Source organism: Lichenostomus cassidix, chromosome 3, assembly GCF_008360975.1.
Source record: "Lichenostomus cassidix isolate B80296 chromosome 3, HeHo_3.0, whole genome shotgun sequence".
Classification (NCBI taxonomy): domain Eukaryota; kingdom Metazoa; phylum Chordata; class Aves; order Passeriformes; family Meliphagidae; genus Lichenostomus; species Lichenostomus cassidix.
The window spans coordinates 72241523-72269508 of NC_139483.1; the positions used below are offsets into that span (position 1 = coordinate 72241523).

General features: G+C 43.7%; 1 protein-coding gene across 1 annotated transcript; it reads left to right on the forward strand.

The window, feature by feature from the left end:
- The first annotated feature begins 57 nt into the window (after positions 1–57).
- Positions 58–27689, forward strand: FAXC (failed axon connections homolog, metaxin like GST domain containing). The gene is made up of 6 exons (XM_085056291.1): positions 58–476; positions 907–1042; positions 6321–6517; positions 12766–12983; positions 18577–18693; positions 20250–27689. The coding sequence occupies exons 1-6, from the start codon at positions 208–210 to the stop codon at positions 20531–20533; spliced, it is 1221 nt and encodes a 406-aa protein (XP_084912417.1). The 5' UTR covers positions 58–207; the 3' UTR covers positions 20534–27689.
- Positions 27690–27986: the final 297 nt, after the last annotated feature.

The following is a 27986-nucleotide window of genomic DNA, read 5'->3' on the forward strand; positions in this document are numbered from 1 at the left end:
TCTCCTTCTCCTCCCCATCCCCTCCCTTCGCAGCCCGGTCGCGCAGCCGCGCAGCGCCGGCCGCGGGAGCCGCGGGAGCCGCCCAGCGCGGCGCGGCCCTTCCCCGCCGCCGGCCCGGGTGGGCCCGGCAGGACCGGGCAGGGCAGGACCGGGCAGGGCAGGGGGCTCGGCGGCTCCGCGGCGGGGGATGCGGGTGCCGGGCGCAGGATGCTGTGGGGGGTGGGCCTGGCGGCGCCGCGCTCCTGCGTGGCGGACCTGAGCCGCAACCGCAGCCTGTCGCTGGGCTGGTGCGCGGGGCCCGAGGAGCCGCCGCCCGCCTTCTATGGGGGCGAGATCGTCGCCTTCCCGCTGTCGGGCGGCGGCGGCACCATGGCGGCGCTGGGCTCCGACTCCTGGTGGAAGAAGACGCTGTACCTGACGGGCGGAGCCCTGCTGGCCGCCGCCGCGTACCTGCTGCACGAGCTGCTGGCCATCCGGTGAGGCTGCGGGGCTGCGGCGCGGGGCTGCGGCGCGGGGAGCCGAGGGCGCTCCGCCGGGCTGAGGGGCGCTCCGAGCCGCTTGCACCTGCGGGGACAGGCCGGCGAGCTCCGGCGGGCTGGGCTCGCTCCTTCACCGTGCTTTTGCCATCTACCTGTTTTTTTCCTCCCTTCCCCCCCGTTTTGCCCCATTCGCCCTTTGCAGCAGTGCAGGAGGCTCCGCGGCGGGCCCTGCGCTCGCCCCCACAGGTGGCCCAGGCCGGGCCCTCGCTGCCGCCGGAGCCGGGCTGGCAAAACCGGCAGCAGCCCCTTAGAGACTGACCAGTGTGCTGCCAGGGTTTCTCCTTTGTCTGTTTAATGTACTGATGTAGCATGCACCTGCCCGGTTTTTGTGATTTTTTTTTTTTCTGTTTTTTTTTTTTTTTGACAGGAAAGAGGAAGAGCTTGATTCGAAAGATGCTATCATACTGCATCAGTTTTCAAGGCCTAGGAATGGTGTTCCGAGTTTATCCCCGTTTTGTCTGAAAATGGAAACGTACTTGCGGATGGCTGATTTACCCTACCAGGTACATTGTGCAGTTTGCCTGTGCATTGCAGCTCTCTGTAATTGCATGAAATTGCACATAGGCGTCCTGCCTCTCCTCCCCCCAGTCTGTCTCACCCAGGGAGATGTAAACATACACCTACAACTAGGTGGGGATTGAAAACACTTTTATGTCTCCAGTTAAATTTGGTGTATAAACTTTAAAGATATGGCTTGAATAAGATTATTCTGGAACAGCTGTAGATTTAACTGGCAAATCTAAATGAATGTTAAGAAGTTAACTTGGGTGGGAATGCTGAAGTGGGAGAGTAGTCTGGAGTTTATATAACATTAACTAACACCCCAAAACTAAAGTGTAACACTGTTTGATCTTTGAATTTCACCACACTAAAGACATCAAGATTGGAGAGCTGCAGGTTCTTGTTTTTCTGGAGGGCTTATTGCTGAAGCTCTCCTGGGAAGAAGTGCTTACCTTTTGCTTCACCTCCCATGGCTGATGCTTTCTCCCCCAGTGAAGTGAGCCAGGACTGCTTTCAGAGGTCATGAATACTGCTCCTTAATTGAGGTTGGATGCATCCCATGCCATCTTCCTGCAGGGGATGAAGCCTGAGCTACTCCAGCAAATGAAAGCTGTGAGAGCAGAAACTTGAATCTCGCGGTCTTGTCCATTAGCATCAGGGTTGAGTTGGGATGCTGCAAGTGTGACACACACCTTGTTGTGGTGTTGGCAAGCTGTGCAGCACACGGGCTCTTTCAGGCATGGGATGGTTTCCCTTTATTGTGTTAAGCACTGAATGCCTCTAAGATGATAAATTGTGGTGATATATATAACTAAGATCTTAGATAGAAGAAATGTCTGGATTTTTTTTTCCTTTTATCTTCTCACTCTGTTTTTTCCTAAGTGATGTAAATTTTTTTTGTATCAAAGAGACTGAGTTGTGGGTAAATTCCACACTCAGCCCCCATGGGTTCAAGTCACTTCTTACTGATGCATACCAAGGTATTCGGAAGAATCTTTTGTATATATCCAGTGTTGCATAGATAAAAACCAACCCTATTACAACTTTTAACACATTCCCAGTTGGTATTTAGCTTCATATGTAGTTAAACTCCTTTACATTGGAAGTGAAAGAAAGCCTAATTAGTACATTTGGCTTAATTCTTTAAAAGCCTGAGTTTAATGTTTTCTTGCAATGCAGTGGTACTTGAATGAGATACTTGGGAGCACTAAAGATGAAGACTTTCATCCTGTGGGATGTATTTTCGTCATTTAGGTTTACAGAACTTGCAAGATCCTGAAGCTTGAATATGTCCTTGGAGCAGGAGGACTTTGTGCACATTGCTTCTCTCAAAATAATTTGGCTAGAAATTGCTTGTTTGAGGAGATGACTCTCTTCATGATATCTTTTTTTCCTTTTTAATAGCAGCTGATGCAGTTCAGAGGTTTGTGATAGTCAGATTTGCTCTGGTGGAGAGTAGCTACAGAAAGTTGCATTATAAGATATGGTTGTGACAGGACATGGTCACTTCTAAAAGGTAATGCAACATTTGTGTGATTCAGGATGGAGTCCTTTAGAGAGCTCAAGCTGGTCAGAAGTCACACAGCTTTTTGGAGAGAGAGGAATTTCCAGAGGGTTATCCTCCCCTCTTTATTTTCTGTACTGAAGGTCAGCTTTTTTTTTTTTTTTGGTATTTCATCTCTCTCTGCTGCTACTTGCTAGCTGAGAGTACACTAAACTGACAAGACCATCAAAAGCAGCAGTCCTACCTTCAGCTGTTTCCTCTTGTCCCTTCCTGCACATGCTTTTCTGTGGCAGCTCGGGCTGATCAGAGCTGGCCTAGCTAGAGCCATGAAGGTTTAGTTTATTTGGTTTTAACTCAGCTTGGTTCCTCACATGTTCTGTGTGCCATGCTGCAGGAGCAGGAATGGGTCCTGCAGATGCTGGGAACACTAGGTTGCTGCTTTTAGCCATCCTGGCTTATGTGGGCTTAAGGTGTTTGTGGGGTTACTGACCCTCTGAAGGGTTTTAGAGATAAGTTTGGTGGAGTTAAGCTTATGAGCTGAAGATGCAGGTCTTTCTTTTTGGAAGAAGCAGATGTTGTTTCTGTCCTTGTGTTAGGAATATGGTGCTGCATTGGGCTCTGGCAGGTGGAGGAAAGTATGGATGCTGCTGTGGGGTTGAGTGGGAGAGGAGCAGAAGGGCACACTGTTCTCAGCTGGAGTTCCTTATACTCTACCTGTAGACTTTTATTTTGTTCCCTCAAGACTGTGATGTGCTTAGGATGCTATAGGTGACAGAGGCATCCGATGGCTGCCTGGCAGACAGCAGGGTGGGTGTGTAGGGGCTGCGGCAGGATCCAGAAGGAAACACCTTGCTTCCTTCACGCTGTCAGGGGCCATGATGGAGAAGCACTCCAGGTGGCACCTGGTGCTCATCCCAAGAGACCTGCTGTGGTCATCACCTTGCTGGGAAAGGACTGCTTTGATGGGAGGGTTATGAAATGGAATGAAGAGAAAACAATGAGGTGCTCAGACAGCTTTTACTCTTTTGATTCCTTGTGTTTATTGTAGTGCATCAGACAGTTGAGTATTGTGCTGTGTGTCACACAACCTGCTTTAATGGCATGTGAGGATTGGAGTAGAGTGATATATTCCTACCTTACTGTTACCCGAATTTCTCCCAACACAAGCGCTCTTTTCATGTGCTTACGTTTTCTTGAAGCTGCTTTCTACGTGTGAGTTGTCCATGAAAAATGGTTTGGGCAGCCCCACCATGGCTGGGCTGTCATAATCCCTAGCTAGGTTTTCAAAACATTTGATGCTTTTCCTGCTAAAGCTGGTTTTGAAGGAGCCCCTTCTGTGTGCTTATCAAGATCTTTTGGGTATTCCTTGATTTTCTCAAGCATATGAAGAGATGAGCCTTTATGTAATCTGATAAATAATTAGTGCAGCAGAAATGTGCTGTTTTTATGCCAGGTCTGTGGAAATGGTAGTCGCCTTAGGAAAAGACATGAGTAAAAGTAAAACAATAAATAGCAGTAATGGAAAATGTGCAAGCTAATGTCTTCTGGATAGTACTATAAAATTACCCCAGAAATACCTTGTGCCATTCTTTTTATAAATTCCACTACAAATGGGGTTCTGTAGAGCTGTTGCAGGTACATAATGTCCTGTGAGGTATGAAGGGATATTCTGTTGGTTTGGTTTTGGTTTCTAATAATACCATAGCTTTTCCCTGCTTAGCAACTGGAACAATTTTTAAGTGGAAAATTGATAAATATTTGATAGCAATTAGTATCAAGGATACAAAGGTTTTGAGCCTGAAAATGCCCATTTGAGAACAGTGAATACAAGAACAGTATAACAGATTTCTCAAGAGAATAAGGTTTTCTCAGGTTATTGTAAGATATTTCCTAATTTGCTTGATAAATCTTACGTAATGAAACATGAAAATATTTTTAGGCCATGTATTTATATGTATTAGATATATGTCCTTGAAGAAATGTGTAGCTGAATAATAACAACTTGCTTTTCTCTGGGTTGCAAATGATATGGACTGCAGTAATTGCTAGATGTAATAAACACATCTTCAAGTCCAGGACCTTCTTCAAAGCATCAGTTTGTGCATGAGAAGGGAAATACCTTACTGAAAGGACTAAATGAAGATTAAGCCAGCAGTGCTCACTGTCTTCTAGACATACTGTGTAGTCCAGAAAAACCTTGTGCTTCTGTAGTAAAGTCATAATGAAAAATTATGGAAATGTATCCATCAGTCTCAGTGCTGAAAGACCATTCTTGATGAAGGAAAGGTCTTGGAACGTGGAAGGATGGGGCAGTGCTCTCCTTTCAGTTTCAGATGTTCAGTGGTTTTAAAGTTTGTGCCATGGAATTAGCCCTTATGTCACTCACAGGTGCAGATTGAAGGGATTTGGGTGCTTTATTCACCTGCACCAGGGGTGTGGTGGATGAGACATGGTGTAATCCAGTGTCCCTACCATGCTGCATGTTTGGGCACAAACCTACTGCAGGAGGCTACAGCCAGAAGGCATTATTTCCCAGAAGTGTTATTCGTTTGTTTTCATCTTGAAGGGAAGAGCCTCCGGGAATGGCTGTGTGATCGTAGTGCATTGCACATCTGCATTTGGAGTGGCAGCCAGGATGCTGGCACTCTCAGACTGAGCGGGAAGTGTGTTCTGGTGTGTGTTTCTTGCTGCCAGAGTAGCTTAATCCATCTTAAGTGGATTTGGGAAGGGTAAATACTTGAGACCCAACAGATCAATCCAGAGCTGCGAACTCTAAACCTCCAGCAATTAGGAGCTAGGTCCTGAAATGTTTAGGGTGACTGCCAGAGACTGAGTGCAGAGCCTTTATTGTGAGCCTTTATGATTTGGCTTTCTGAGCTAGGAGTTTTCATTCACTAAATAACTGGATGCGGGGATGGGGATCACAAGAAAAGAAAAAACTTGTGCCTTGTGTCTCTGCCTTCAGAGTAAGAGAATTGAAGACAAATGTCTAATCATCTTCTGGCAGCCAGCACTTCCTTTCATGCTTGTTAAATGAGACATAAATTCTCTAATCTCCGTGTTTCACCTTCTGCAATGGGAAAAATACATTCCTGCTTCTGTGTGAGTGCTATACCTGTGCTGAGCAGGTACAGCAGTATGCAGCAATGCAGTAGTGCTGTACTGTGCTGGAGTCTTGGGAGACCAAGCTGGAACAAGTATGTGTGCAAATGTCTGAGATTTCTAAGTTTTGAAGTTGCAGAAAACAGATTTCCCTTCTGCTCAGGAAGGGAATAATATACCTTTCATATTTGCTGCTGATTCTGTGTGTTTTGTCCTTGGAGGTAATGCAGCCATCTGAGTTGGGTAGTGAATTTATTTTTTTTTGAGGTCTTGACATGAAAAATGCTGGAGCCGAATTTAGTTGTGAGTCCTGTTGTTTAAAACTTGTTTAGAATAACCGGCCTTATCTTCTGGAAGAACTGAGCATCTCCAACCCTTAAAAAACCCAGGTATTTAAATACTATTATATCACATGGCATTCAACATAAAAGTAACATCTTGCAGGGCCTGAAAACAATTTTATCTGAATTGTCATGCACGGTAAAGCTACTGCTCTGATTGAATAACCACTGCTACTCTAGAGTATTAATTTTAAAAAAAGTTTTTGGATATGTTGATCTGTTTCTTTAAAAACACAGAAAATGATTTAAAAATCTTTATTCTCACTGAAACAGAACCTTAAAGGCCTTTTTTGTGTGTATATTTGTTTGTTTACTTGATATTTTTTTTCTTAGAACTATTTTGATGGAAAACTTTCCCCTCAAGGGAAGATGCCTTGGATTGAATACAATCACAAGAAAGTATCTGGCACCGAGTTCATTATTGACTTTTTGGAAGAGAAGCTTGGAGTGAATTTAAATAAACACCTTGGTCCACATGAAAGAGCTGTTTCCAGAGCTGTGACCAAAATGGTGGAGGAGCACCTGTACTGGTAAGCTGCTTTGCGAAGCTGGCTGTGTTCTTGTGCTGTCAGATCTGCCCTAAGAGCTTGGGCCTCGACATGAATGCTTTTTTCTTGCAGAAATCTTGGGTACCCAGGTATTAACTTCACAACTCTCTTCATCCTAGAAAACTGCTGCTGCTTTCTGTGTACAGTAGTATGAGCCAGGGATAATTCCCTTGAGAAGCTGTTGTCCTGTGTAAACAAGGTGAAGGCAGGCCCTTTGACTGCAGCTTTGTAGAAGGAAGCAGCAGTGGGATGCTCCTCTGTCCTGGTCAATGTGACCTCTGTATAGGAGCAGCCTTGCTAATAAAGACCAAAAGATCAAGGTGGCTGAATACATTTGTGGTTTGGGGGATGTAGAGCAATGAATCCAGTGTTTGTGGTGAATCCAGACTATTGTTTTCTTACTTTTACTGATTTTAATTACATGTGAGTGATTACAGTACAGATCACTGCCTTTCCTGTAACATGGGATACTCCTGTTGGTGTGTGTTGTTGACAATAATGCCAATTGATAGTGTACAGCATTAGTCACAGTATCCTGAGAAGCTGAAGTATGTGTATGAATAGAAAATAGAAATGGAACCTTTCTGGTACTTTATGCATTTTACTGACACTTTTGAAGATAATATCTGTGATTTCCCCCATCCTTTACATTTCAGTTTTTTTTAAGTGCCCTTTCCAGTCTGGGCATAGAAGCATCAGGTGGATGTGCATCTTGGTTGCTGCATTTGCTGCCTTAGCAGGCACAAGGCTTTTTCCCAATAGTTTGCTTTCTAGTATGTGTTTAAGTCCTTGCTACACTAAGTTTTGCATTTATGTTGCACTTTTTTTCTTCAAAACAGTGTGTGATATCAAATTGAATGTGTTTACCTGCTTTTTCTTTAACCTTGTGATCAAAGATCAGCAGTAACCTAATTCTTAAAACAATTTTTAGTGTCTCCTCAGAACAATTTTGGCATTCAGTTAATTAGGAGATTGAAGTGATTTGGTTTAGAAACAAAATCTCTGCCTTCCAAGAAGTGTGGCCTTCACCAATTATACCCATCTGCAGTGGCACAGCCTCCAAAACCTGATACAAGCAGCCTGTAAATTAACTTTTTTTGGTTCATGTTTCCACCATCAGTTATTACAGCTGCCAAAGGGAGGATGAAGCCTTTGAGTCCTTCGTCTCCTTGCCTTAGTGTTGGTTGTTTCGTGGTTCATAGATTTAACTGCGTTAAATGTATCATTACTGATGGCAAGCTTATACTGCTGCCGTGTCTCAATTACAAAGTGCTTTCCTCTGTGAAGCTGTTCGTCCATCCAGGCTCCCTTGGAGCTGACTGGGCACTGCTGGACATGACATAGGCAAGTGTGGAGGACAGGTATTGCAAATTCAGGCGCTGGCCCAGAGAGGGGACATTAAAACGGGTGGACAAAGTTACATCAAGAGCAGAGATGTGCATGCCTGGCTGTGTATCCCTGTTGCCTTTCCTGTGTGGTTACACAGCTGAGTTCCTCCAAGGCATATATTTTTGCTGCAGTGCAGTAAAAAGTCCAACTGTAAGTCTTGCTGTATGTGCCTGTGGCTGTATGAGAGGCTTGATATGTTGGTGAGGTTATGCCATGAAGATTGTTTGTAGTAGGCAAAGCCTGATCCATGAAGCATTGCAGTTGTACTGCTGTAATTCCTGGAGAACAAGTTTGACCATCCTGCAGTTTCACCGAAATAAATCAGGCTTTCACTGTGTAGGACCATGTTTCTCCTTGACAACATTGCATCTGTGGTTGTGGGATCCCTTCACATCTATCCCCGAACCTTCCCACTTCCCACCAGAAGCTTAGGGTTTGTTCATGGTGTCCTCCTGTTCCATGGTGAGGAATTTGGAACAGTGATTGCCTTTCTGCAGAATAAGGTATATAAAACCAAGCCTCCAAAGCAGTGATGCATATTGTGATTCCTACCGTTTCATTGCCAGAAGCATGCAAAGTAGCTTCATCATAAATAAGTAATACTGTAGTACATGTATCAGACAAAGAAAAAATATGCTGTGGTGCTGTGTCTTAGTGTGGAGCTAATCGTGGTGGGTGCTCAGCATTTCCTCCAGAAGTGTTTAGCTTTGCCAAGGCAGTTGCTCATCCTCACCAATCAGTGCCTCTTACAGGTGGAAGTGGCTGCTCTGGCTGGAGTTGAGAGCAGTGTGGGGCTGTTGAGAACCTCAGCCTCTGGACACTCTCTCCGCCCTGGGCTGTGGCACCTGGCAGGGCTCAGGCAGAAACGTAGCAAGTGAGTGTACCTATTTCTGTGCTGGGATTAGGCCATATCTCTGAGATACACAAGGCTGATTTGGATCTGGTGCTGGAGCTCCAGTCCCAGGAGAATGCAGTAAACCATTAGGCTTTTGCTACGTTTAATGAACAAAAAAAAAAAAAAGTGCTCTAAGCTGAATGGGTGTTGGGGCAAGCCAGCAGTGAAGAGATGGAAATGGAACAATTTTGTGGCTCTCACCCCATGTCCTGGATCCAGTGCAGACCTCTGTCATCTGCTCTAGGCTTGCTCTGGGTCACCTCCACTGCCTACAGTGACCTATGGGCCCCCAAAACCAGTGGGGCACCCACAGCCACCTTCAGGGAATGCATTGAGGTTTTTGGTGTGGGATTGGAGCGCTGCTTAAGAGATGTCTAATTCTCCCTTCCTTCTGGAACTGGCACACTGGGCTCGATGACACTGCTGGGATTCAGGCCAGGCAGCTCCTGGTGCCTGGAGGGCAGCAGTTGCTGCGAGATGCTTTCTGTCACTTGGATCTCAGGACAGGGATCTGAGGTCAGTGACACTAATGTGCTTAGTGAGAACAAAAAGCCTTGAATGTTCGGCTTAAGCAGACTAACCCATTAGATTGGTTGAGCTGTATTGTCAAACACAACTGTAGTGATTTATAAATGTGTATGTATGTGTGTAAATATATATATATATACACACACACTTACAAATACATTTCTTGTATTCTTGTTTCTTGCTTTGTCTTTCAAGAAGCAAGCATGTAATGAATGCTTGAAGTACAGGAAGAACATGGTATGAGAATACAGATGAATATGACTTTGGTCAGTATTCAGACTTGCCATGTGTTAAACCTAAAATATGTTTATAAGGCAAATATGTTTAAATACATCAAGCCAATTTTAAAAGCAGTGTCTCCCCTACTGCTAACAGTGATTAGGCTTGAATGCCACTGGTGGCTTAAAAGCCAGTTGCTCTGAGAAGTTAGCACAGCAGGTGGAGTTTCTACAGCTGATTGGGGAATGAATTTGTTATAATCCTTTTGTATATCAAGAAATTCTAGTCTGCACAGGTTCAGGTAGGAAAAATAACCGCCAGTTCACATCCTTGTGAATGCTTCCCCCTTGCCTTGGAGTTCAGACAGTTTCAGGATAATCAGGCAAGCTGCTGTTGATGAGTCACTTTCTTCATCTCCTCGCCTGATTTATGTATTGAGGCCAAAGCTGCTGTTACATTTAGACTTCGGATTTACTTCACCCCCACAGCATTGCTCTTTAATGCGTTATTGTTTTATTTATACTCTTAGATTTGTACAGCTGTGCTGGCACAAATGCGAATGTTAATGTTTCCCAAAATGTTCGGGCCAATATTTAAAATAATTATGTCATCCCATAAATACTTACACTACAGTAAAATGTGCAGTTATGCTGTACTGAAGTAGATTGTAACAGGCTACCAAATTTCTGGCTTTTCCTAACCTTTTGTAATATTGATAATACTCCACTAATGTAGTCTGAGCAGAGGATTGATGAGTGCAATTAAATGCTGAGGAGCATGTTTTGATAGAAAACACAAATTAATGAACCTTTGACTAGAATTCCTTTAACAAACAGCTTGTAAAGCTAGTTTTAAAAGTGTTTTTAACTCTCTCTGAATCAGAGTCTACTTTTTTCCTTCTTTTGTGTACTCAGAACCATAAAATTTTGGAAGTAAACTCTGTGATTATCTGTTTAACTGCCTTCATTGCCCACATAAATTTGAGATTTGGGACACGTAACAATTCTGCTCATTCAAAGTGATAAGCATATGCCTTAAGATTTGTGCTTGACAGTTTAGCCTAAGCAAGATTACCTAAATCGCTTGCAGTTCTCCATTGCTGTCCTGGTCATTAAACACCTGATCTGATTTCTGCCTCTTCCAGACCCAAAGGCCTTCTCTCCCAGGGCAAGCAAGTGAGCTCTAGGGAAATATATTTTTGCTTTAAAGTATGGGCCAATTAGCTTTGTGGGAAATCTTGTTCCTTCTGTCATATGAAATTAAAACCATTTTGGACATGGCTGATCACTTTTGGTGAGGTGCCAGCTCGCTGATGTGGTTGGAGTGAGCAATAGTGATGGCAAGTCTGTAGGGCCAGGTTTAGTCTTGTGCAACTGGGGTGACGTAGAAAATGCTGCAGTGGAGTGTCCTGTGTTCTTTTTCTCTTTTGTTTCAGCTTCTTTTTCTTGTTGCTCTTCTCCAGGCTAGGCCTATAGTTCTGGGCTGCATCAAGAGAGAGGTCAAGGGAGGTGATTCTCCCCTTCTACTCCGTGTTTGTGAGACCCCACCTGTTTCCAGCTCTGGAGCCCCCAGCATAAGAAAGATCTGGGCATGTTAGAGCAGGTCCAGAGGAGACCACAGAGATGATCAGAGGACCTGGAGCACCTCTCCTGTGAAGACAGGCTGAGAGAGCTGAGGTTGTTCAGCATTGAGGACAGAAGGCTCCAGGGAGACCTTGTTGTGGCCTCCCAGTACTTAAACAGGGCTTATAAGAAAGAGGGAGAATGACTTTTTATAGGGGTGGATAGTGATAGGACAAGGGAGAACAGTTTTAAACTAAAAGGTTGTGAAGAAACCTGATGAGGGTAAAAGCCATCAGTAGCAGAGCAGGTGCTTTTTTGGTCTTCCCTGTTCATACATTTGCAGGAAAACCTGTTCACACCTCATTGTTACTGGCTTCAGTGAAACCAGTTAGAACAGAAGGCATTGAACTGCAGTGGGCAATGTGAGTTTGATAAAATGTACATTACGAAAAGAAGTTACAGGAGTTCTCCAGGAGATACTGTTTTGTTTTTTGGTTTTTTTCCCTTTCCTTTCTTGAATTAGGTGAATCATATCAGCACTAAGGAAATTATGTGGAGTTGGAAATATGTACAGTGATAAAACTGAAGGCATATACCAGACTACAACAATGACACCTTGGAATGGCTTGGAATAGATTATGTGTATCAATTCCCAGTGTTTCTGAGACACTGCAAGCTTCATTTGTTTATTTTGTCTACTTTGAGATGTCTTTAGCCGTTTTTCTAACATCTCTTGAACTTGGTGATAAGTTACAAATAAATCAAAAAGACCATGTATATATATAAAATTTCTGAAGATGCTAGATATTAAAAAAGTTAATGTATCTCTTTTCATTAGTTTATGGAGTTGCAACAGCAACGAATCAATATATGTTTGCCTATAATGTTAGTAAGGAACAAAAACACATGTAGGAAACAAAAATTCAAGCTGGTGAGACAAATTTTTATGAAAAAGACTTTTTAAAATAGTATTATTTGCCATTCAATAAAGCATGGAAGGCAATAGAGTCTTTTAGAAATGCCTCTCTCATAAAATCAGCATTTTGAAGAGAGAAAACTGTACAGGAGAAACTAACCCAATAACCATAACCTCTTAATTTTTAAATTTTATTTTTAAGAAATCATGTTATTCTTAAAATCTGAGGAGAAGAGAGATCTTCTGAAAAATTACTCCTTCAGTGTTTATGTCAGAGCAAAGTTACTGCCTGCCTAAGTGTCAGCAGTATAGAAAGAAGAAAGCTTGGTGGGGAAGACTGATTTATCTGGGGACTTTTTTTGTTGTTATTTTGCTCAGGTCTGTGCAGTGAATCGTCTTTAGCTAGTAAATCTGTTTGGCACTGCATTTTGTTACATGAGTTTAGCAGAATCTGCAGCTTTGACTTTATATTTCAGCGTGAATCTCATTTTCTCCTGAAGTGAATCATGATTTAATGAGAGAATAAGCACTGGGCAGTCTGCCAAAGTACTGCAAAGTGGGTTTGCTCTACTGGCACTCTGAGTTGCCTCAGAGTGTGCTGTTTATGGAAGCTACCTCTCCATCAGGGCAGTGAGTGCTCACCTGCCTGACCTCTGTGTGAGGGTGGTGTTGGGCTCTCTGGGGATTACACTGCTTTAGCTTTTTTTCTGCATCCTTCTAGGACTCTAGCTTATTGCCAGTGGGTGGAAAATCTTCATGAGACGCAAAAGATGGTTTCGCTTTTTGGCCCCTTCAGCGACTTGCTGAAGTGGATCTTCTGCCATCTGACCAAAGGAATCGTGAAGCGGGAAATGTACGGCCATGGCATTGGGCGCTTCTCGGAGGAGGAGATGTACACGCTGATGGAGAAGGACATGCGGACTCTGGCAGGCCTCCTGGGTAAGGTACAGCGAGTTAGGGTGCTCTGTTCACAGCCCCTCTCTCCACAGGGTGGAATTGACCTCCAGTGCTTCCTGACAGCTTGATCACACACAAATCATCTCATTTTGGCAGAAGCTGGAGGCTGTCATTCAGTGCCTTCCTTGCTCTGGCAGAGACAGTGTTTCTTTTCCCACTGTTTGCTGCCAAATTGTGTGTCTAGAGGCATAAGAGGCTTCCTTCTCTGAGCACTGACTATGTCTATGTAGAGGAGCAAAACGTGGCCTGCTGTTTTGGAAGAGCATTTAGCGATATGAAATTAGGGAAATGTAGTGTTTAGTTCTGCAAATGAAACCTCTTATTTATACCTTTTTTTTGGGGGGGGGGGGGGGGTGTGTGTGTCAATTTTTGTTTCCTGGCTGTATTTCCTTTCCTATTTTTTATTCATGACTGTTTGACAGATTGTTATGAGACGGCCGTTTGAAAATCCTTTGTGGATACTATTTTGATGAGCTGAACTTTATTGTATTTGGTTGGTGTCAGCATCTTTACTCAAAGCTCCTAGTAGGAGATGGGTCTGAGTTGTCAGAATAGGTGGGTTTAAGCTTCTTGGTTATCTTGGGTGGATCCCTTAAGTTAGTCTTAAGGTTGACTTCACTTAGCTAGAATTACATGGACCTCATTTCTGTTGTGTGGCTCAGGCTGAAATCTTCACTGGAGCTCTTCTGCACTGTGCTTTCTGCCTTCTTGTCCACAGAGAGCTAAGCATATTGTGCATCTGTGTAAAACTTGGATTTTGAGGAACAGGTGTGGGGCAGATTGTCACTTCTCTTGAGCTTATGTCTGCCTTGTGCAAGAAACCAAGAGAGATGGTACCTGTGTGGCTGCTTTGTTCCCTGTAACAATTGCTTTAAAGAGGTGTCTGAGTGGAGGACAGAAGGATGCCTCCCTGCCCTGTGCTCCAGAGGAAGGACACACTGCCCATGCTCTAAAGAGACAAATGTGGAGTGGATGAAGGGAGCAAGCTGGGGAGAGCCCAGCAGAAGGCAGAAGCTGAGTGCTTGCTGGGAAAGGGAAGGAAAAAGCATGCTTCTGGATTTCCAAGCTGTTTTGGAAAGGAAGCTATTTGTAGTGGGCTTAGGTGGGGCTGTGTAGAGATTTCTGTAACTTTGTTTTCTGAAACAAACTAGCTGAGTTGCTGGATTGGGAGCAAGGAGGAAAAAAAGACGTGTGGATGAATGGACACAATAGGCAAGGGGAAGATTTGTTGACAGCTCCTTTTTTGGCAATGCTTTCTTATGCTGCATTTTGTTTGTTAACAGAAACAATTCCCTATTCTAGTGCTTCTTCAGAGAAAATCTGTTGTTTGGAGCTTTAAAGGTCCCTTTGCTTTTAGAGGGAGGAAGGGAGGGAGCAATTCATTTTAGAAGAGGAGGTCTGGTCATACTTGCTGCAGAACTGTAGCCAGCTCACAGTGCTCTCTTCTGTGGGACTGATGCTGTAGTTTTGAGATTGGCACTGTGTGGCTCTATGCTTATCACAAGGAGGAGTGGGGTTGGGACAGGAGCTGGAGCAAGTTCAGTCTATGACTTAGTAGCTCAGCAAAGCCCCCTAGTTCTGGCTAGACAACTCTGTCAGGCTGAAAGGAGTGGCAGTGGGTATATCTGTGCTAAAGTCATCCCTGTCTGCCAGGAGCAGACAGAACCTTCAAGAGAAAACTAAAATGTGTGCCTGAGTACCACGGAAGTTTCTTGATTTGCTTATTTCTCTGGAGTCTATACTGAGAGTCAGATTTGTAAAATTTCAAGTTCAAAGGATTGTCTAGACATACACCTGTGAATCAGACTGCTTTACTGCTGTTTTGAGGCATGTGCCCTTTTGCTGGCTTGGGAATGGCTTTCTAAAAGCCATCCAGTTTTAATTACGTGATTTCAGCAGGTGGAGGTGCCACCACTTTTATTAGTAATTGCTGGCAGATGTTAGTCACTATCTAAATCTGTTCAAAATTGGACTTGTTTCAAATGAGAGTTTGTCCGATTCCAGCCTGCGGGCAGATGCTCTTCCTAGTTCTTCCTCCCTTCCTGGGTGGCTTAGGTCATCTCCCTTTAAGGTAAATGCTGTAAGTCTCTGGCATTTGTGGAAAACACGCTGGAGATCTTCAAGCACTTCTTCACTGCACCAAATTTTAAATTGTATTATAGATGTGTTGCTAGCAGAGTTTTTCTTAATTCCTGATTGTTGTTGAGAATGTGCCTGTGTACTTCAAAAACATCTTGATGGGCATTTGCAGTATTCCTTTTATTTTATTACATTACTAGCTGAATATTGTACTTTTTTTTCATCTTCCTCTCTGAAATGAATGTCAGATGAGTCAGCGTGCGGTTACATGAATCATTATATTTTCCCTGATTCTTGGTGAGTTTGTCTACTTTTCTGTAATTGCCTTGATTTTTATTAACATTAGTATGCTCATGTTTTCTCCAGCCATCTGTCTATGGCTGGGTCTAGTAACTGTGGCCTCCAGGCAGTATCCTGGAATGGGGACAGGAGGTGGGATGAAGACTTCCAGCCTGACTAGAGGCTCCCCTGTTTCAAAGGGGGAAGGGCAAGACAGTCAGTTTGCACAGTCTTTGTGAGATTCCCCTCTATGTATATGGACACAAGTGTTTTCCCAGAAGAGGAAGTAGTTGGGATTTTGACTGTTATCTAGAGTTTAAAAACAATGCCTATGGTGCAGAATAGCTGCACATACTAAACTGTAGCTGTCAGCTGTCAGGAATGTCAAATTCATGCTGCCCTTTTTTAACAGAGACCATTCACATGGGAACACGAATAACTTTTAATTCTAAGAGCTGCTTCCAGGGAATGGTAACTTTGCAGCTGCCTGTTCTTATGACATTCATTTTGACATTCCCAATCACATCTTGGGTGCTTTTTTTTTTCCTTTGTTTTTATTTCTGAGAATAATTTTTCTATCTCCCTTATACCCATTTCCCTGACAGACTCCTTCAGATCTCTTATAAACATGGAAATTGGAACTAATCCCATTGTGATGGATCAGCCTGTCCCATTGGTATCATCTTTCTCTCTGTCCTGCAGTCTTTAAACCACAAATGTAATTTCCTTGTGTTGTAGCAGTTTTCTGCTGCCTGGTAATAGTGTAAGAAAGTGTGGGGAATGAGCATATGAATTAGCAATACATAAATATACACATTTTGGTCATTGTTTAGAAGAGGAAAGTGAGAGCATAAATCTGTTGGTGCGCTCTCATCTGTCTGCCTCTCAGGATTTTTTGGCAGATGGGGATTTTGAGCAGGGAGTTGCAGGTCAGCAGCTTCCTGAAGTTGATTTTGAAAAGCATTTGATGCTTTGTGGAAGGCAGGGGTGCTCAGAGCTGAAAACTCAGAGGTTGTACTAACCTGAATGTGAACCTCTGAAGTTAGTTAAGTGCCCTGTAGCAGCTTGCAAGTGCTGCACATACCTCTATGGAAGGGTGCAGGTCTTCTGCCTGTTTCCCACAGATCTGTTTCTTGCTGGGGTGTCTTAACCTAGTGCTGAAGTAGCTGCTTTTGAATCCTCTGGTGCATGCATTTGTAAATAGGGGAGCTGCATACTCTCAAATTCCTAGGCAGTATGAAGTTGATACAACTCCAGTGTGACCAGGTGACTTCATTTCTGTTGGATTAAGCAGGGGATGCAGAGAGGTGTTTGAGATGATCAGCACTATGGAAGCCTTGATATGACAGACACTGTGTAATCTTGCCTAAAAATAGATCCAGAGATAGCTGGTCTATCAGAAAGTCTTATGGACTAAAGTTACACTAGAAGTTTTGTGAACAGATTGGAAATGGTGGGAGAAAATGTGCACAGATGTTGTATTTTGTAGTGCAGCATGACTTAAAATCAAATTTGGGAGTTTTATGATCCCACAGTTTTATTTTCTGCTCTTGCCCTTTGTTTCCGTGCACCTGAAGGTGTGAAGTGTTGTGCCTGGGGAACCAGAGGGTGGGATGGTTTAGCTCTCACTCACTGTCTGCTTTAGTTGTAGCAAGATGGAAATGACAGTGTTTCTTCCCAGCACAGCATCACTATGAATGAATCTCAAGACCCAGTTGTATGGTGCTAAATTCCTGGTGCTGGCACATAACTGTGGTTTAGGGACCAATTTTGGAGCTGTATTTGAGATTGATGAGTGCTTAGGTGTCAGATAAATATTGAAAAGACACAACATTTACCCTGTACAGAGTTTTCAAACAATAGATTGATGCAACTGTGAAAGAGCTGGGGAGAGTTAACTAACTCTGTGTTCAAATGACATCTGACAGGCCAGAGGAGGTTATTGTTACTGTCTATTCCTGAGCACTGTTTTGCTACACTCTTGTGCAGGGGGTTGGCAGCATTCCTTGTACTGTACACCAGAATTTGATGCATTTTACCCTGGACAGTTCCTCTAGACTTGCTCAATAAACCGAACATTGAATAACCTGCTGAATTACAGGCAGAATGTCCTGGGGAGATGGGATAACTGGATTTTGAGAATTCAATTAGGTACCACATTTCCCAGAGTTTATAGCACTTCGGGCTGAAGCAGGAACAGTACAACCAGCTAACCTGACTTCTGCAATACTGCAGGTTTCACTGTATGCTCTATGCGTGGTCTTTGCTCCAGGTCTCCTGCCTGTGATGGGAAAACAAGTTCATAGTAGATGTTTTGTTGCAAGCAGCTGCTTTGAAACATGTATTTTCTTCCTTTAGTTAGTTATGCATCTGTTTGTGCTGTGGTGCCTGTTTAGGGTCATTGGGTGCCCAGAGAGGTAAGTGAATAGCTGTGTGGAGCAGACATGTCCCTCCTCTGCACCAGGCTAGTCTCAAAGGGCTGCTGTTTCACTTTCTGTTGGACATACCTCTATTTGATTTTTACCTGTCAGGGATCAGTGGGGATGAGGGCACTGCAGTGGTGGTGTGTGAGAGGAGCTGTTCACTCCTGCCTACAGCTTTGTCCTCTTCCTGGAGATGCATGTCATTTTTCAGCAGTTGCTGCAGGTCTGACTGGTGCATCTGTTTCATCCTGAACAAATAGGCTGAGAGGAAAGCTTTGGGTGTGATTTTTCCAGCTGTTCGGATGAGTAAATTGAACCTGGATCTGCATGGATGAGAGTGAAAGGGTGACCTGCTTCCTTCAGCAAGTTAATGATTTTGAACCATGGTTGAGTGGTTTTGGGTTTGCACCAAGGTGAAAATGGTGCTGTCAGGCATCTTGTAGCGCAGAGCAGATTTTAAATGCGGCAGAACTAGTACAGTGTGTGAATGCTGCCAGCTGTGAGGAGTGGAGGACGTTCCTTGGCCAGTGGTGGCTCTGTAACTGGCCTGGTTATAGAAGTGATGAGCACAGGGGAATGTAATGGATTTCACCTGCTGAACCCTAGAAGCAGCTTTGGAACCATATTCAGTCTTGAATCCCTGTCTTTGAACAAGTGAACCTTTTCATTTAAATGATTTCTGTAAAATAAATATGCTAAAGATGGAACTGTGATTTTTTTTTTTTAATTTTTTTTTTTTTTACCTTTCCCCAAAGTGACATGCAGTCAAGAAATATTTGCTGTTGTATTTACAGGTGACAAGAAGTATATTATGGGATCAACTGTTTCCACTGTTGATGCCACTGTCTTTGGACATCTGGCACAGGCAATGTGGACATTACCAGGGACTCGACCAGAGAGACTAATCAAAGGTAAGAAAGCCTAGGTGATTTCTGATTAAAAGCTCTTGGTGGCCTTTTCCATGTTTAAACTTGGAGTGCCTTGGAAGGACATTTTCAAGACTGCAGTACTTCAGCAGACTGTTCTTGCCTTTGATATAGCATTTGTACCCTGTAATGTTTTCTCTTAAAATTCTTTGTTTTCTCTTTAATGTTCTACACAGTAATTGCTTTTATTTGTGTACTTGATCTTTTCCCTGTTTAATGTGGCAAAGCCTTAAAGCCTCTAAGGAATGAATGCTGGGTAAAGTATGAGCAGACAGAAGAACAGCCATTGGCCAAATTTTGCTATCTGAGTACTTTGGTTGACAGTAGAACTGCAAGTACTATTGTCTCACTGAAATTACAGCTTTTGCTGTTTTTGAAGATGCTGGGCAAGGAGGAAATCCAGCCTGACTTTGGATTCAGTTTGGTTTTGCATGGATTGGAAACCAACATACCCCTCCCCTCCACAGAGGGTTGTTTTTTGTTTGGGTTTTCTTTTTGTGGGGTGGTGTAAATGTTAAAGTATTTTTGCATCCCTTTTCATAGTAAAACCACACAGCATGAAAAATGGGAAGAGCTAAGGAGTAAAAAGACGTGAAATAGTGTAAAAGGAATGAATCTGATCTGTAAACCTCTCTCTGCAAGAGAGCTCTGCTAAACCTGCAGTTAAGAGGCACAGACTTCCTCTTTTCATCAAATAATGAGCACTTGAAATGAGGGCATAAATATTGGCTACGCAGTTCTTCCCTTTGATGTCTGGGGCATCACGGATAAAATTCTGAAAGGCTCATGGCTTTCTAGTAGGATTACTGTGCTTGTTGAATTAGTTTGTTTCTGATGAAAATAAACAGAAGATAATAGATTCAAATACCCAAGCAGTGTGGTTGGTTATCTGTACCCATCCACCTACACATGCTGTTGTGAGTACAGGTTTTACATGCACCTCCCCTTTAATACGCTGTTGTTTATATAATTTTGGAGTTTTTTATGATTTATTCTGTAAGCATACACGTATTTATAAACATAAGGCATAGGATAGTGAGGCTGGGAGCAGTAGGAGCCAGTGGCCATATTAAATGTGAATTTATGTTGCAGACAACGCTGCCATCTGGTGGTGGAAACCCCAAATTCACTGTATTGTGCCATCTGTAAGATCAAATTCTGTCTTTAGAAACCAGGTGTTTGCAATTAAGCAAAAGGTTTTACTATGAAAACCTTAACAGTATTAGTGTCTTGTCTTGATTTCTTTTTGTGGAGGTTGAATTTGGGATACTTCCTTTGCTATTAGTGAGAACATGCGTTTGTGTTTATTCCTGTGTAACCCTTCACGTTGTATGTGGGTTAATAATATGTGTTTTAAGTTACATTAAAGTTAAAAACAGAGTTGCTGAGAGGAATGATGGCATCTTGGAATTTCGAAACATCTTTGGAAAGACCCTGCACAGTTTGTTTCCAAACACAGCTAATGTGTTTTTGCATCATCAGGTGAGTTAGAGCATTATTGGCTGGATACATTTACTGAAGTCTGTTTTGTTGTGTTGCAGGTGAACTGATTAACCTTGCTATGTATTGTGAAAGAATAAGGCGGAAATTCTGGCCGGAATGGCACCATGATGATGACAACACTCTGTACGAATCTGAGGAAAGCAGTGAAGCAAGCAAGACTTACTCCCCTTTGCAGGACTTCAGTTTTTATTCAAGGACAGAAACATTTGATGAGGAAGGGAACAGTATTTCCCAAACCCCTGACACAGATTACACTGGACACTCCCTCTTTGATTCGGATGTGGACATGGATGAGTACAGAGATCATGAACAATGCAAGTGATATGTGCAAATGTCTCCCATTGTTCAGATAAGCTGTTTCTTGGGATCAGTCTGATTTGTTTTCTCCTTCAGATCAGGAAGAGGCTTATACCACTTTGGAAGAGACCACTGTGCTTGACTCAGCTGTCACATACTGCTTGGACTATTTCAACTGTATTTCATTTTGTGTAACTGTTGAGGTGGACCAAGGTAAACACATTTGAAACACACATGGGCAGACTGGAGGTCTAGAGGGCAGCAGGACCTTTCAATCTATTTTTGTTCGTGTTCAAAACCAGATTCCCCATCCAAGTGGGATGAACTGCTGGGAAGTAGAGCATTTGTCACAGCTGGTTTGTGTTGCTATCTTATCTTTACAGCAGTGGGTTGAGGACAAAAATGGAAGAGGTATGACTGGCACAGCTTTCTTCCATGGAAGAAAATTATTGATGCTGTAATGAAAAGGCCCTGGCAGTGTTGGTTGACTGCCATCTCAATATTAAGCCAGTGGTGTGCCGAGGTGCACTGGATTCGTGTAACACCCTGGCCTGTATCAGCAATAGTGTGGCCAGCAGTGCCAGGGCAGTGGTTGTCACCCTATCTCAGCACTGATGAGGCTGCACCCTGATTCCTGTGTTCTGTTCTGGGCCTTTCACTACAAGAAAGTCATTGGAGTGCTGGAGCATGTCCAGAGAAGGGCAATGGAGCTGGTGAAAGGAACTGGAACACAAGTCTTGTGAGGAACTGCTGAGGGAGCTGGGGGTGTTTAGCTTGGAGAAAAGGAGGCTCAGGAGAGACCTTATCACTCTCTACAACTGCCTGAAAGGAGGTTGTGGCAAAAGGGAGGTTGGTCTCTTCTCCCAGGTACAAAGCAGTAGGATAAGAGGAGGAGGCTTCAAGGTGTGCCAGGGGAGGTTTAGATTGGATATTGGGAAAACCTTTACTCAGAGAGTGGTCAGGCATTGGAACAGGCTGCCTAGTCACCCTCAATGGAGGTATTTAAAAGCCATGTAAATGTGGCACTTTGGGGACATGGTTTGGTGGTGGACTTGGTAGTGCTGGGTTAACACTTGGACTTCATGATCTCAAAGGTCTTTTCCCACAGAAAAGATTCTGTGATTTGGCAAAGTTTCAGGGGAATTGTACTTGATAGCTACCCGTACTTTGGGTGCATATATTACAGTGTCTGCAGGAAAGAACTGTTTCCAGTTCTTTTGGAGACAGTCATGGAACAATGGAGGAAAACATTCCTACAGAAAGGAGTTGGTTAGTGTTTCTTGTTTGTGGAAGGTTGAAATCACTACTCTAGAATATTTTTATTCAGAAGGGAGATGTGAGTGTTAACACATCTGGAATGTGTGCTGGCCAAATTTCTTTCATGTTTTTGAATTATCATTATGTTTTTACTCCCTGCCTGTGGCTACTGTCTGCTATTTCTGGGCAAGGCTAAAGAGTTGGGATTTGTTGCCAAAAGCCTGGTGTGTCTAAGCAGTGGGTGCTTTGTGCTCTTTACCAACAGATACAGCAAAGCCATGAAGGTTGCAAAGCAGTTTGAGGTATTAGTAGGCATGGGATGCTGTGTAGCTGCAAGATGTTGGCCCAGGCAATTGAATGCTTTATAGCTGCCTAGGAAGGTGCTCCAGTGGGTGCTGGGCACTGTGCAGGCTTACAGTGCACAGTTCCTAAAGCTGGTGCCCAAGAAGAGGTGAGTTCCCTCAGCACCACCATGCCTGTGGGGAAATTCAGATACTGAAAGCATGACCTGAATTGAATGTAACTTGCCTTTGCTAGCCCACCTGTGAATCTGGTTCTCAAAATGATTGCACAGGTTCTGACATGCTTCATGTTCATGTCTTCCTAAATGCAGGTTAGAGATGAGAATAAATCCATTGGATTTACTCACAACTTTGAAGTTAAGCATGTACATCAGTGTTTGTTGGCCACGATTATTTGATTTTAGTAGAGGGAGAGCATAGTGAACATACTGAGCTGTTGTGTTTTTAAATGTGCATATAAAATGGGGTATTTGACTTCCCAGCTTTGTTGGTGGCCCATTTAAAATATTTTAATTATGACTTTCTCAGTGATTTACAGTCAGATGAATCAGGATCCCTCAGCAAAATTTTTATAATGTGTTGACTGTGCCATAAGTTCTCAGAGCAGACAGGGCAGACAGCTGCTTTAGGATGTTAATTGTTAGTAGCTGTAGTAAGTCTGGAGCTTGAAATAACTCGCACTCAAAGAATAGTTCTCTCTCTCTTGCATCCTGGAGTGCATCTGGCGGAGGAAAGTGCTTGCTCTAGAGAAACACAGAGTTAGCCATGACTTTGAAAGCAGGGACATCTTTGTCTGCAGTGAGCCCCCAGGTCTGTTCATGCATAGGAGCCACTGCAGTGAGAGCTGACATGTTCAGTGTGAATTTACATGTGTTTCCCCAGTTCCCTAGGCATGGCCTTGGAGCCATGTTCTGGTCAATTTTGTGGGCAACTATCATTTGCAAAAACAAGGAGGAAGGTATCCAGTTACTTGGGACCCTTCTCAGGAAACTAAGCAGAAGAATAGGGCACAAGAAGATAAATCTTGGATTTGAAAGTGCAGAGGTGATGGCCTGAAATGCCTGTGTAACTCCATGGCCAAGTCGGGAGAGATTTTATCTGCAAAAATATAGGTATTGATACTCTGAATAAAAGGAATCTGCATCAAAAAGCTCCTATTTAAAAGCATTAGTCAGTTGGAAATTCTGATGGAGATGTTCTCACTCGTTCAGTGATGCGTGTTTGAAGCCTGTGCTTTCTCCATTTGTTCAGCATTGCAAGGTGTGCTTGCAGCAGAAGAGTCCCAGTCATTAAAAGACCAGCCAGAGTTCAGCAGACAGTGTCACCTTTGTAACTTTGGTGGGCTGACAGATTTGTCTGTGGCAGTGGCCCTTGGAACATGGGTTTACCAGAAGCCAGCAATGTCACTGCATGTGGCCAGTCAGGGTTTTGTGTGGCTGCAGGCAGTGGGGGTGCAGAAGCAGAAGATGCCAGTGCGGTGCACAGCTGGTGTCACCATGGCATTGCTGTCTGCCAGCACTCAGAGCTGCTGGCAAGGCGGGTGGAGCTGATGCCATGGCATGGGGACCTGTGCCAAGGGTGGAGGTGTGTTGCAGGGCTGTGATTATGTTTGCACCTGCTATTCTGGGCTTTTGTTTCAAATTGCTGCTATGCCTCAGCAAAAGCTGAAGCTCATCATGACCAGCCAGGTGGTGGACATGCCTTGGAGGGGGTGAAGAAGAGAGAATTGAGAGAGTTCCAGAAGGGTAAGCAGCTTTTTGCTGTCAGCTGAGTTTTTCAGAGTTCAGTGAGATGAATGTGTTTTGCAGCTTGTCACATGCCTTTCCCTTTTTGAGGGGCTGCTCAGCTTACTTCAGAGGAGAGGTTAGTTGGGAGAAGTTAGCCAGCTTTGCCTTGTGACAGTTACTCTCAGTAAAGTTTGTGGTTTTGGTTTTGGCCATGTTTAAAAGTAGAGGTGAAATTAGGAAATGGCATCTCTTTAAGAATTTATAAGTGTAGCATTTTGCCTAGGTTGGGTAGGAAATCCTTGGGTTTGTTTGTCCTTTCCAGAAAGAAATATTGACTGTTAGACCTCTTTAAAAGGATTTAATCTGTGATTTTTCTTTTGAAAGCTGTCTTGGTAAAGTGTTGTGGGGAAACAAGAAAAAAAGTCTAAAAAAAACAAATGAAAAAGTGTTCACTCATTTTGGTTTGCATGGGGAAAAAAAAGTGTTTTCTGAAAAAGGGAACAATTGTTTCTGACTTTCCAAAATTTGCTAAAAGAGCAATGTTTTCTTAGTCCTGCAGTCTCTGTTTTGTTTTTTTTTTTCCATTCCATCATACCTATTTTTAATGTTAGTGCTGAGGGGCTGTACAGAACAAAAAATAGTCGGGGAGCATCTTTATTTCCTTTTTCTTTTTTTTTCTTTTTTTTTTTCTTTTTTTTTCCTACCTCACTGATCAAAATTGCAGGTGAGTCCATTGTAGGGATGCTGGAGGTCCTGACTGTGCTGCTGGTGGGGTTGAGGGTCAGCAGGTGTCTCTGCAGCCATGAAACCTGGGACAGCTGTGGATTGCCAGCTGCCCAGCAGGTGAGCTGGGATAGCAGCTTCTGTCCGGAGCTGGAGGGTGATGGATGCCACGAGGTCATGTCTCAGGTGACACAGACCATGTAAGGTTTTTCCCTGGGTGGAAGTCCTTCTGCCACAGCTAGAAACTCACTGTGGGGTGGTTTTAGGAAGGGTTCAGGGGCCCTTGACATAAGAGTCAGATGTCAGTGAGGACTCTGAGAGCATCACAGGTGCCAGCACCAAACCTGGTCCCAGCTACAGCCGCTGGCCCAGTTTGGTGTAGATGGCTGTGCAAAATGGCAGGAGGAAAGCTGGCTTGGGGGTCCTCTACACTTCAGTCCAGCCCTCTCAAAATAGGGCAGGGGAGCCCTTGGATGGTCATTGGAGGAGGCAGGGGAGAAGGGGAGGGTGGGATACAAGGAGTTGCCAGGTGGAGGGTCTCTGCAGGAGGACTTGGGCTGCACCTGTGACCTGGCTCTTGAACAGTGGGACCCCTGCTCTGCCTGTGAGCTGGAGCATGAACCCATGTCCTGGTGAGGAGGCAGCACTGTTCCTTCTGGTTACTTTACCTTAAATACTGCCAAAGGCTGAGTACTGGCTTTGTGCTTCAATAGTGCTGCTTTAAGAGAATGAATAATTGGTCTACTCCTCATTTGGCAAATGGGAGTTTAAAGCAAGCCCTGCATTTCCAGTGGAGTTAGATTTGAAGCAGTCTGTTGGGTTTTTTTCATGTGAATTGCAGTGTTTGACTGTGTGACACTCTGTCATGTCAGAAGGGATTTGTTTACCCCTGTCGGTCTCATTGGCTCTGTCAGCAGAGCTCACTGTTACCGAGCGGGGGAACAGGCGCTGGGATGTATAGGTCCTACAGAAATCCTGCAAATGTGGTGTTTGATTTAAAAACCAAACTGAACCTGATGTTTCAGATCTGGAGGACTGTTTCCATCCAATTATAGCACTGCAAGTAACACATTTTGATCTTTAAAACCTTGGCAATGTCCCTCCAGATCTGTATTCTCTTTGAAAAAATACTGCCTGAAATATTTCTGCCGCAACAGTTCAGGCACAAATTTGCTTTTGTCAGTGATGTCTGCTCAAGTAATCATGACAGTTTCATACTGTTTTCCTTGAAAGGGCTGTATCTGTCAGATGCTAAGCCTTACAAAATATTGCCTGCTGGAAAAACGTGTTATGTGCAGATTTATGCAGGGCAGCTCACCAAGTGAAATTTCTGTGGCAGGGGATAAATTCAAGTGGGTCTTGTCCTTAGATGTTTGAATAAGAATCTGAATCTGTTTTCTGACAAGTAGCTGTTTGGCCTAACCCGCCTTGCCTCCCCAAATGCTGCAAAATTATGATTTAGGCATGTGATACTAATAAAGCACCTTATGCTGTCTAAATACAGAATTTAGTTGGATGGTCCAGTAGCTGGGATGTAGAAATGGGTACCCATAGGTATGAGCTGAGCCCATACATGTCAGCAGCAGTGATCTGGAGGAGCACGCAGGTCATACTGTTTAATCCCATGGAACCAGAGGAGCAGAGCTAACTGTGAATGACTGCAGTGGCTTTCAGCAGTTGGTCAGTGCTGTGGGGTATCCATGTATGCTGTGCCTCGGGTGTTCCTTAGTGCCGGGTGGACAGTGCAGGGGCTCATTTCGGTAGCTGTGGCTCCGATGAGGCGTCAGCCTGCTGTCATCCTGTGCCCATGCTGCAGAGTCCCTGCATCCTGGTGATGCATAGCCAGGACGAGGGTCTGTCTGGGAGTGAGCATGGGCAGTGAGCACAGCTTTGAGCCCACTGGTGAATGTGGGCTGTCATATTGAGCTGGTGTCCTGTGGAGGGAAGGTGTTCCTGTGCACCGTGTGTGTGGATTTAATTTTCAGGCCAGTGACCCCAGTCTTTACAGCTTTGCCTTGGTGGAGGGGAAGGGTTGCAACATGAATCAGCTCCATCTCAGTGGTTTGGGGCAATCCTCTCTTTGATGGCCATCGGGGAGGGCTGCTTCTGCGTTCATTCCCTGTGGAGATACCCCAGTGTGAAATGCTTTTCAGCAGAGGTTTCTGCAGCTCACTGAGCAATTTGGAAAATTAAGTGGTGTTAGTTTGTGTACAGCACAGGAATGCCAGTCACTGAAAACATTGTGTGTCACTACAATGCTAAAATCCTAGTACTATGTCCTGGTTGCACCACTCCCAGGTTTTTCAAGGCCAAGAAGATTGTTATGGGCTTTTGGTCAGACTTCAGCATAAAAAATATTGTGGGATTTCATGTTATGATTTACACATTCAGCTCAACAAGCTAAAGCTGAAACATATGCTTCCAAAAGGCATTCAACTTTTGCAGAATAAATAAAATCCTGCCCCACCTTGAAGTCATTGACAAAAGTGCCATTTGCTTCAGCAGTACCAGAGTTTCCAACTGAGCTTCCAAGTGACCCTGAATTTTTCACTTCTATTTCTGTGTAATTATACTTAAGTAGAAATTTTCTTTATTGGGGACAATAAGGCAAACAGGATGTGATTGTTGTTCTTTTTTAAGCTCCCTAAACAAAATGTGCTTTTTTAAGCTGCACTGGTCATGTTGGTATTTTCACTGGGCACTATGATTGTATGTGTTCTTCTCTCACTTCTTAATTTGTTCTGATTTATCTTTCCTCAAATGTACAGGGTTTAATTTTTCAGGATACTTGAAGAATGCAAGTCCCAAAGACAGGGGTGTGCAATCCAGCAAGAATAAAGTATATGTAGATGTGTATGGGCGAGGGGTATATCCAGCTAGCTGCAGTGTACAGGGTTTATCTAACAAAATGAAGCAACACATTTCTAAATGGGGACTCTGATGCTGTAGCTGCATTATGTTGTTTGTCTATGAACTACACGAGACATACGTTATTTTAGCACTGTTATTATTACTAGTTTATAAAGCCATATTTAAAATTGTACACTTAATTGTAACATAACTTTAAATTGTGCACTGTGTTGATCCATGTACATATATATGAAAATCTGTATATTTTGTCTTTATGCTGTATGTCATTGGTGTGTAAATTATAACTAATGGATCTAAAATACTTTTCTGGTTCATGTCCTTGTTCTGTGTCTGTGCTTTCTGTAGAGCTGTGAACAGCTGAGAGTTGCTCTCTTGAGAGTGGGGATTGCATGAAACTTTAATGGCCAGTCAGTTAAGCCCTCATCTCCCCAGGCAAATACTTTAGCCGCCAGCATTGTTTGAATGGAGTCATTCTGTCGCTGAACCCCTCTCCCCTTGACAATCAGGAAGGATTTCAGGGTGTAGCACAAGAGGAAGGACTGACATAAACCTGGGTGTGAAGAGGCGTCCTTGCTCTCCTCCCTGTTTTGTGGCTACT